The following is an 11,114-nucleotide window of genomic DNA, read 5'->3' as shown; positions in this document are numbered from 1 at the left end:
CCCGCCTTGGCCTCCCAGAGAGCTAGGATTACAGGTGTGAGCCACCGTGCCCGGCCTGGATCTTAGAATTAATTCAGGCTTTTACCTTATTTTCTTGATTTGGAAATTTTTAATCTAAAACATACTTCTAGAATGCTTCAGAACTGAAGTAGTTGTAGGCTTGTGTGTCTGAGAGTAAAATAGTTCTTAAAATTGTCCAATTAGAATGACTTTTTGGGGTAGAGAGTTTAATGTTTTCTTGCAGTTTAACTTAGGTGGAATGTACTGCATGGAAACATTGAACTTTTTCCAGGGGTCTGGTGTACAATGAAGTGGATAATGTACTAAGACAGTTTATGTACCTTTCCTTTTTTCCTCATAGGATGGTAAACAAGGGACAGCAACATTTAGGGAAATCTAGAAAGGGAGGAGACTGGAGACTGGAGAAGATGTCAGATTAGGACAGGTGAAAAGATATTCTAGGCTACAAAAATCATGTGATAGAAAAGACCCAGAATGTCCTTGGACGTGATGTGTTTGGATGCATTGGATGCTATTCTTTTGGGAGAAGAAGGTCGATGTGTTGGAGTCATGGAAAGCAAGATGGACTAAAAAAGGCAGATGGCTACAAGTCTTGAATTAGAGACAAATGTTCCTATTTGGTATGATTGTTGATAGGAAGGCCTTAAGGAGAGAACAGTGTGCTGAGAATATTGTTTTAGAACGATAATGATGAATGCTGTTTGGATGTGCTGATTAATACTCAAATGGGGAAGTTTTGTGGATGGGAATATGACCGAGGTTAAAGGGGTAAGAGGGGAAGATACAGGCTAAAGGCATTTGTGAGAATTCTGAAGAAAACAAGTGTGGAATGAAGATTAGGGCTGAAAGGTACACACGGGGGAAGAGAGCTTCTAAGTATAGAGTCTTGGGCAGAGTTTGAATAGGGATGGAGTGTCACAAAGGTTGAAGAGATGGTGTTCCCAGAAAGAGACCCATTGAGTCTGGACAGAAGGTGGTCATTAACCTGGTCTAGAAATCGATAAATTAGTCAGCTAGAAAAAGTAGAGATAGTAAATATAAACTACTCCTTTAGAGTAGTTTAAAGTTGAAATAAAAGAGAAGTAAGATAATTGAAAAAAGTTAGGATTAAAAGAATTCTGCGTAGACTTATATTTAAGAGCAAATGATATGGGGAAGGAGAGAGCAGAATCATGTAATTAAAGATGTTGGTCTAGAATTATTCAAATTCTTTTCTTGATTTCTAATTATAAAAGTGAATATATGCTTACTACAGAAAAGTCAGAAAATAATTAAATGTCTCAGTTAACAACTATTAACATTTTGGTATAAGTCCTTCTGGTCTTTTTCTATGCTTATTTTGGCACAATTGAGATTCTGTGTATTCTGTTTTGTATTCTGATTTTCATTTCAAAGTTTTTAATACAGAAGAAATAATTATGCTATATTGGTATTTTTTTTTCTTTCTTTTTTTTTTTTTATGAGACAGAGTCTTACTCTGTTGCCTGGGCTAGAGTGCTGTGGCGTCAGCCTAGCTCACAGCAACCTCAAACTCCTGGGCTCAAGCGATCCTCCTGCCTCAGCCTCCTGAGTAGCTGGGAATACAGGCATGCGCCACCATGCCTGGCTAATTTTTTTCTGTATATTTTTAGTTGTTTAGCCAATTTCTTTCTATTTTTTTAGTAGAGATGGGGTCTCGCTCTTGCTCAGGCTGGTCTCGAACTCCTGAGCTCAAACAATCCGCCCACCTCGGCCTCCCAGAGTGCTGGGATTATAGGCGTGAGCCACCGTGCCCGGCCTATATTGGTATTTTAATGGCCTCCTAGTATTCCATGGAATTGAGTTAACTTTTACCATTTTTGCATGTGTGTATTTTGTGTTTTCGGGACTGTAAGGTTGAAATAGGTATCTGTATGCCTAAATTTGTGTTCACAATTTAGACTAGTTTCTTAGAATAGAATTCTAGAAACTGAGTATTAACAACTAAGGTTCTTGATCCCTGCTGCTAAACTGTTTCAAAAGTTCCTCTTAGTAGGAGACTTACAGGATGGCTTATTTGGTCATAGTTATAACTTTGTAAAGCTATAAAAACTGCTTTACCCTGAGTCTAGCTTTTAAGTAAAATATAGGATATAAGAGGGAGTCTTTTGAGTTGAATGTGAAGGCATTTTTCCCTTCTCCATGGAATAAATGTATTCTCTATTTCCTGTTTCTGGTTGAGTGAAGAATAATTTAACTTTTGCATAAGAAACTACTCAAGAAAAATAATTTGTATGAGGTAACATTTTTCTTTTTGTAGGATATAGAAGACTTAGATCACTATGAGATGAAGGAAGAAGAGCCTATTAGTGGGAAAAAGTCGGAGGATGAAGGAATTGAAAAAGAAAATTTGGCAATATTAGAGAAAATTAGGAAGACTCAGAGGCAAGACCATTTAAACGTAAGTGTGTGTAAATATTTAGAACCTGGACTTTTGTGGTTAAGTGATTATAATTAACACTAGGCAGGTCATTAAGATGCCAATCTCAGCTGCCCTCTTCCTTTGTCCCTGCCTTAATGGTAGATCCAGTCATGTGTTTTGTTGCCCTAATTTACCTTTCTCCTCTGTCGATAGTCGCTTTCTACCTTGTTCTGCTCTCCATATCCTGGACCCAGCTGCTGGTCCCTGTATGTGCCCGTTTCCAGCCTGTTTAAGCTGTTTTCTCTGCTTACCCTCCTCCTGCGGGATCTGTATATTCAAGTTCGGTCTCTGACAAAATGCATTCATATTCTTTCTCCTCCATGAAGCTGACCTCTGGTCTGTCCTGTCGTGACCAAACCAAAAGTAATTTTTCTCTTTTGACTTAAATCTCTTTTATGTGAAGCAGCAGAGGAATGTGAACACTGAGTTTAGTGACAAACACATCTTTTGCGGCTTCAGTTTCTTCAACTCTAAAATGTGGACAATACATACCTTTTGGATGATTGCTGTGAAAAATAAATGAGAATGATGTATACATGTGAAATGCCCAGACAGAATAGGGGAACATCAAATCATAGTCTGGCTGTCTGTGTGAACACTTCCTACTTCCTTCCTCGCATCAGAGCTATTATTCAACCCCGTGCAATCTGAGAACCAGTTACTTTGTTTTGGGCACAGGTTTCCAGATATAGGGAATGAATTGCTACACAAGTAGATGCCAAGCATTGAAAACTGGTAGATTACTCTCCCTCCTTCATTCTTATTTAGTGTGTTAATTTAATTGGCAAACCCTTTTTAATAGAGCAAAAAAATTTAGCCAAGCCCATATCTCGATTATTAAAAAAATTTGTGGCATCTGGATTGATGATGCTTTACTGTGTCTGTGATCAATTTCAGTTTGTAGATGTTGTAATCAAAACAGCTGTAAATTATTGAACACTTTCACATGGTAGTGCTACACTAAGTACTTCATACCTTCTCATTTCATCTTCGCTGCCACTGTGTGAAACAGGTGCTCTTCATATTTCATAGATGTGAAAACCGGGTCCAGACCAGTTCACGGTCACATAGCTAGGAAGTAACATCTTTGTAACTTGACTTTTTTCCCCCTTCTCAAAGCATAGGGCAATCCTTAAAATCTTTAATTTTATGTGATCAAAATTTCACACAGTCAAAACATGGTTCCATTCATGTTCAGTCTTAGGGTAAGATACTGGCGCATTTTCATCTTTGGAGAAGTCCCAGCACTGGAAAAACTGAAACCAATTGCATGTAGGCAAAAATGTTTCTCAGTTTTTTAATATTGAACTAGACTGTCAGCGGAACATTCTTGCTTATAGTCTCCGTAATGGAACTCTGTTTCAGTTAACATATCATGATGAGGGTCTTCTAATATTTTCAAAATTTGGGATTTGGAATAGAGTCATACTGAATTCTGTGCTGTTGGCAGAGTCCATGGTGGTCTGGACATGTTGGCTAGACTTTTTTTTTTTCCTTCCGGATGATAAGAAATAGTAAATGAACCAGACTTGTCCCAGTTTTATATTTCTCTTGAAACTTCATAATCCTTCATTTAGTTGAACTTAACTGTTTTGACTTCTTAAAATGTTGAGTGGTGATCCATTTTTACTGTAAAATTTTATATCAAGTTGAAATACCTTAAATATTTAATTACTTGACTCAAGAGACCTTGGTAAACAGCGAGTTTTATGTTTCAGGGTGCAGTGTCTGGGTCAGTGCAAGCTTCAGACAGACTTATGAAAGAGCTCAGGGACATATACAGATCACAGAGTTATAAAACAGGTAAGGACCTCTGGATCTCTGTTGTTCCTGTTATTTTGTTTTTTTCTATTTTCAGATAATGTCATTTCTTATAACTAGACAGAAATGGAAATGTTTATTAATTTTATTTTAGGGATATGAAACTCAAATCAAGCTCCAAAATGTTGGGGGTAAAATAAGATGAGTTTACTTGTTTTTTGGATTTTTAAAAAAAAACTGTTTTCGCCTATAATCCTAGCACTGTGGGAGGCCAAGGCAGGAGGATCTCTTGAGCCCAGGAGTTTGAGGTTGCTGTGAGCTAGGCTGACACCACGGCACTCTACTCAGGGCAACAGAGTGAGACTCTGTCTCAAAAAAAAAAAAAAGTAAATAAGAGATAATATATTTCATTGTGCAAAGAACTATTGCCAAATTGATTTTTATGATTTTTCTCCCCTTTTTTGAAATCAACCTTTATATATCAGCCTTTATTATAGAGTTAGTTATGATATTATTTTTTAAATAGGTGGGTTTTAAAATTTTTATTTCATTATTTGACTTGAGTGTTCTTACCCAATAAGACTTGAATATTGTGGAACCTCTGTGACTAGAGGTGAAATCCTTCCATGTCGTCACAGAGATTATAACAGTGTTAAATAAGGGGAAGAGTCACACTTCAGCTTGTTCGAAGGGACAGCATTATAACCCGTTCAGGGTCAAATCAAAATCATTAGAGCTTACTTAAAAAACAAAACCTCTGGCCAGGCGCGGTGGCTCACGCCTGTAATCCCAGCACTCTGGGAGGCTGAGGAGGGTGGATCGTTTGAACTCAGGAGTTCGAGACCAGCCTGAGCAAGAGCGAGACCCCGTCTCTACTAAAAATAGAAAGAAATTAATCGGACAACTAAAACTATATAGAAAAAGTTAGCCGGGCATGGTGGCGCATGCCTGTAGTCCCAGCTACCTGGGAGGCTGAAGCAGTAGGATCGCTTGAGCCCAGGAATTTGAGGTTGCTGTGAGCTAGGCTGACAGTGAGGCCACGGCACTCACTCTAGCCAGGGCAACAGAGTGAGACTCTGTAAAAAAAAAAAAAAAAAAAAAAAACCTCTCTGCCTTACAGAGTTCAAGATAAGCCAAACTTGTTTCTGAGTTATTAGAAGTTTGAGTATCCTTATAGTTTTTCTTATAACAAGTCTAGAAGTTTATCTAATAGATAATAGAGTATCAATATTTGAATACTGATTTTATGTTTAAATGTTAAATAATCACTTGTTTCAACATTATTTACAGTAGCAAAATTAATAACCAGATATTGGGTGGAATGAGTTAAATTACAGCATATCCATAAAATAAATCACTATAGATTTATTAAAAAGATATAGATTTATGTAAACTAACTTGGAAAGATATCTGAAAAAGTTGAAGAAAGACTATAAAAACAATATATAGAGAAAGATTCCATCTTTATAGAAATGTTTATATGTACATAGAAGAGAAGTCTTAGGTACATATGATTTTACATGGTAGTTTTTTCATTTACTTAAAGTTAATGGTAAGCAGTTTTTCAACTCATTAAAGAATCCTCTTAATTGATTGCTTTAATTATCTGTTAAAGGAATAAGATACTCAGCTCTAGTGTTAAAATATTTTTAATATAGCTTAGTTTTTCCGTGTTTTAATAGCAAAATTTCTGGCTTTTGTTGGATATTTATTGTATCGATTTATACCCAAGTAATAGTTATATGAGCAAATGAAGAGTGATTAACATGTTCTGTATGTTAACAGGGATTTATTCAGTGGAACTCATAAATGACAGTTTATATGACTGGCATGTTAAACTGCAGAAGTAAGTGGCTTTTTTATGCTATCTCACTCTTTGCAATGCTAGACTCTCACACTGGAGTTTTTTTCTCTTAACTCGATATACCTTTATATATGGCTTTTACTTACAACTTTAGACTTTGTTCCTATAGAAATAGTTCTTAGATTGTTAAAATGTGCTGTTTCTGAGGCTTAAGTAAAATGAGAAAGAAGGAGAAAAAGAGGGACAAAGTTGTGGGATAAAGTATTTCATGGAATTAGTGAAACAGTGGGAACTTAGAAACAAGTATATTTATTGACAGTAACTTGATGAGACTGACTGTGATAACCAGTTTATATTTGAAGTAAGGGATTTGAGTAGGATTTGTATGTATAGAACAATTGTAGACAAATTCAGATTTTATTAGCAATTTAACTTTTTGTAGTCTTCTTCATAGCAAATTTCTTTCCTTGAACTCCTTGGCTAATAGTACAAGTTTAGGAAAGCATATTAAAATTTTTTTTGAGTTCTTGAGAAAATTATATACATATGACTGTTTTCTTTTAGAATGACTGCTAGCTTTGGTCCCCCTTATTAGAATAGATTTAGAGTACTATTATATGATCTTTTGGACATTTATTCCCAAGGAGCTGGAGGCCATAGTGACCTATTTTTCCTGGGGCTGTAGAGCAGCTTTAGACCTTCTCTGCCTGGAACTTAGGGGCTCTGTTTTAGCTCTTGGACTGGTTCATTTTTGAGTTTAGTAAGAAAAATGTTCTAACTTTGTTTGAACTATGTTTTGTAATTCTTAGGGTTGACCCTGATAGTCCTTTGCACAGTGATCTTCAGATCTTAAAAGAAAAAGAAGGCATAGAATATATTTTGCTTAACTTCTCTTTTAAGGTAAGAAAATAGTAATGGGACTCCATCTGCTTCTGATGGGCATGTATTTGTACAGTGCTTTGGAAAACAATGTGGTATTATTTGGTAAAGTAGAAGATACTCATACCGTATGGTTCAGGAATTCTTGTAGGCATATACTCTGTAAGAAATGAGTACTTAGGTTAACTGGGAGAGTCTTCAGAGCGGCACTATTTATAATAGCCTCAAGCAGAAAATAACCCGTGTTCATTCCAATAAAATGGAGAATTGTGATATTCATAAAACAGATACAGCTACAGGCGACAAGATGGGTGAATCTTAAATATATTGTTGAGTAAAACAAACCAGACTCCAAAACCTGTTTTTAATAATTTCATTTATATAGAGTTCAAAAATAGGTAAAACTAATACTGATTAGGACATGCATTCTCAGTGGAGGCAGTATCACCCCCAGTGGGGTGAAAATTGGTCCTTGGAGTGAAAAAAGCTATGGTCTGTGCCCTCTAAAGGGCCAGAGAACAGAAACAGATGTATCAGTGGTGTGAAAATTCCCTGGGGCAGGGAGATGGAATTAGGAAAAAGAATTTCTAAAGAGGCTTCTTAGTAGGGCAAAACTTAAAATAAAGGCTGAGAAACGCTAATTTATGGATTCCTACTTGGGTGGGCAGTAAAACTATCAAGAAGAGCAAAGTCGTGATTACCACACAGGCTAGGGTAAGGAGTCCCTCTCGTTTTGGTGGGAGCGAGGGTGTTGCAAGGGACTTCTGCGGGCTTCTTGGGTGCCAACTGGAGTCTTCTGTTGGCCAGGGTGGTGGTCACGTGGGCACATACCTTACAATAACTTGTTAAGATGTACCTCTATATTTTATGCACTTTTCTTAATTTATGTGTTATGTTTGATAAAGTATTTTTAAGATGCTAAAAATAAAGGTTAAAAAAGAATAGCAATGGAATCTGGATAAAACGTTAATGATTTAATATGAAATTTAGATAAAGTGTAATGGTTTAAAGTCTATGGATATGAGATATTTTGAAGGAAAACAAAGACATGAAAGAATACTATCTTTATACTTGCAAAAAGAATGGTTATAATTTTCTGAAAGTTTCTTACCTCCCCTTTGTGCGTGTGTATTCTTGTTTGGGGATATATCTTATGATTGAATTTTCTTGAAATTGCCCAACTATCAGGATTTTCTCTCAGTTTTTTTATTGTCAGAACTGTTGTGGTTGTCAACTGTGTTGTCTCCCTAGAGTGTGAATCTGGTCTGTGTTTACTGAAGTTGCTAATGACTGCATTTTTACTGATTCTTATGGGGAAATGAATGAAATGCCCAGGCCAAAACAAAACAAACAAACAAAAAACACTGGAAAAACCTGGAAGGTATCTTTCTTTTTTAAAACATTAAAGCATATGCTCGTGTACCCAACACCAAACTTATGAAATAAAACCTTAGACTTCGGAGGCTGAGGCAGAAGGATCACTTGAAGCCAGGAGGTCGAGACCAGCCTGGGAAACATAGCGAGACCCCATCTCTAAAAAATTTTTTTAAAAAATTAGCCAGTCATTGTGGCATGCCTATAGTCCTAGCCATTTGGGAGGCTGAGGAAGGAGGATCACTTGAGCCCAGGAGTTCAAGGTTGCAGTGAGCTATATCACACCACTATACTCCAGCCTGGGTGACAGTGAGACCTTGTCTCTTTAATAAACAAAAACAACCTTATCAGTACCTTAGAAGCCCCCTGTGTGCCCTTACCCTGTCACTTCCTCCTTGGGAGGTATCTTTAAGGGCATATGGAATCTTGGCCAGAAAACTGGAGGACTTGTGACTGCAGGTAGTGTTTGCATTATTTTTTCCTACTCTAGGTAGAAACTCAGGGAGGGGACGATCTGGGAGGTAAATGGCTGAAATTCTATTGGATTTGTTTTTCTGGACCATGGCTTCTGATACCAGGAGGAAGGGCCTTTTCTAGGGTTGGAGTATTTCTTAAGAGGCCTGGGAAGAATGTGATCACCTTGAGCTAACCGACCTTATGAAGAGGACCTTAAACTGAATTGCCAAGTTATTAGTATCAGGATTCACAGACTTTGGAGGATAGCAGGTATGACACAGGAAGGAGCCAGAACAATATGTATTTATGGCCTTGATGTCCACAGTGACAATTTGAGAGCCATGAATGATAAGAAAAATGGAACTTGAGATATAACAGAAGGCTGGGAAATGGAGGCAGGAGGGAAGGGGACAGCAGCTTGGTAGATCCATTTTGTATGCTTTTAAGGAAGTGGTTTCTCACTTTTCAGACATTTGAATTATTGAATTGAATTGTGAGGGAACATTAATACTTTAAGAAGGGTTTCTTGAGACAAATTTAGGCTCGTTTAGAGACTAGTAGCCAGGGTCAGAAGAGATTCTATTTCATGTCCTAAGATAGCTGCTTAAATTGTGGATTTGGAGAGAACAACATGGGATTTCATGATAGCTTGTTTTCAACTATTTGAAGGACTGAGTACGTGGAAGCATTAGTTTGATTTGTTGTTGGTGAACACAGGGCATAAAACTAGAACAAATAAGTCAAATTATAAAGAAGTGATTTTCAGTTCAATATAAGGAAGTGCTTTGTAACTATTTAGAGCCTTCTGGTGATGTAGTCTTTCAAAAAGAGAATGTTCCTCGTCCTTAAGAATAGCTTAGGAGGCCACGATGTTAAACTGCAAATCCAGATGCCCTTGTGAGCCCCTTGTGAGCCCCTTGTGAAGCCCGGGAGTCTGCATTCATGTGTGCTAACCAGGGTAGCTCAAACTTCCTTTCGATAGTCATCCGCAACCACCCCCATTCGCCCCCCTTTTTTCCTGAAGGAAGAACTCCTTTTTATTTCTGTAAAATCTTGCTTACTAAGTTCCAGGGTACAGAGTTTATGGAGTCGAATCCCCAGGTTTTGATACAGAACGGTTACTCAGAAGAACTACTTAAAATGAGGGTAGTTCTCACATAATCAGTTGACGTGAGGCTTTGTAGTAGTGGATTTGGCATCACATATTTAGAGATCTAAATAACAGGAGATTAAATGAGGTTGTGCTTTACCAAGCTTTGCACCTATTCTTTTCATTATGTCTGTTAAATTGCAGATATTATAACAGGTGAGCTGCTTGTTTGAAAGTAGATTATAACAGCTGTCATTAAGTTGGTATCTTGTGTGGGTAGGTTTCTTCTTTTCCTAACTTGTAGTAGAAATCTAAGATTATCTACTTTAGCCATCAGAAACACGCATGATTTTCCTGTTAGTAGAATTGAATTTTCATAGTTTTTATGTTTCTCAGAATCTTATTCAAGGGCAAGCAGAAGAAGGGAGTTAAAGTACTGAAATTATGCTGCTTATTCTTCCTCCTAGTTTAAATTGTATTTTTATGTTCCTTGGAAATAACTGGATGAAACAAGTGTTTGTTTAGATTCCTTACCCTCAAATTGGTTTTTTAAAAGGTATTCATTGTTTCCTTTAATCCCTTTTTGTTTGAACTTAGAAATTGAGGGTGATTTTTCTCGGATCTCCTGACATGTCTTCATCAGAGGCAATCTGCCGTTTCTGTGCCTGGCTGTGGGAGGAAAATGAGGGGCAGCCTTCTTGGCCTTCTCTCCTGGCTGTTACGGGCTGACCTGTCACACCCTTGGCCACTTCAGCCATGGTCTTTGCTTCCATTCATTAATGGAAAAGCTCTTATTCTGGAAAGCTTCGGTTCCCAGGACTGGGAATTCAAAAGAGAGAATTGTGCTTGGTAGCCTAAGAAGTAGCAGAGGTTTCTTTTCTCTCATCTTCTAGCTCATCTTCCTCTCTTCATATATTTTTATAAAGTCTGATGATCTTTCTGTAATTGGACCATTTAGTCCATTGCATTTGGTGTTATTTCATTGATATTTGGGTTTAAATCTACCATCTTTAGGTGATTTCTATTTGTCATCCTTGCTCCATGTTCCGTTTTCACTTTTGGATTATTTTTTTATTACTGCAGTTTCCCACCTCTATTAGTTTAGTAGTTCTCTTCTTTACTACTCTACAGTTACAGTACATGTCCTTGACTTGTCAAAGGCTATTATAAATTTGTTAATTTATATGTTTTTCTTTTCCTTGTCCATGCAAGGACCTTAGAACACTTTGAGTTCGTGCACTCCCTGCCAGATATCTGCTGTTACTGTAAAGCATTTTAGTTCTGTGCTT

General features: G+C 37.2%; 1 protein-coding gene across 2 annotated transcripts in view; it reads left to right on the top strand.

The window, feature by feature from the left end:
• UBE2Q2 (ubiquitin-conjugating enzyme E2Q family member 2) overlaps nt 1-11,114 on the top strand; it is a 57,483-nt gene that overhangs the window by 25,925 nt on the left and 20,444 nt on the right. For both annotated transcript variants that reach the window (XM_012651903.1, XM_012651902.1), the window contains 4 exons: nt 2,300-2,440; nt 4,180-4,264; nt 6,008-6,068; nt 6,836-6,926. In XM_012651903.1, the coding sequence (XP_012507357.1) occupies nt 2,300-2,440; nt 4,180-4,264; nt 6,008-6,068; nt 6,836-6,926 (378 nt within the window). The remainder of the gene's footprint in view (nt 1-2,299; nt 2,441-4,179; nt 4,265-6,007; nt 6,069-6,835; nt 6,927-11,114) is intronic.

Source organism: Propithecus coquereli, unplaced genomic scaffold (assembly GCF_000956105.1).
Source record: "Propithecus coquereli isolate 6110/MARCELLA unplaced genomic scaffold, Pcoq_1.0 Scaffold372, whole genome shotgun sequence".
NCBI classification, from domain to species: domain Eukaryota; kingdom Metazoa; phylum Chordata; class Mammalia; order Primates; family Indriidae; genus Propithecus; species Propithecus coquereli.
This window is presented reverse-complemented; position numbering and strand designations above follow the sequence as displayed.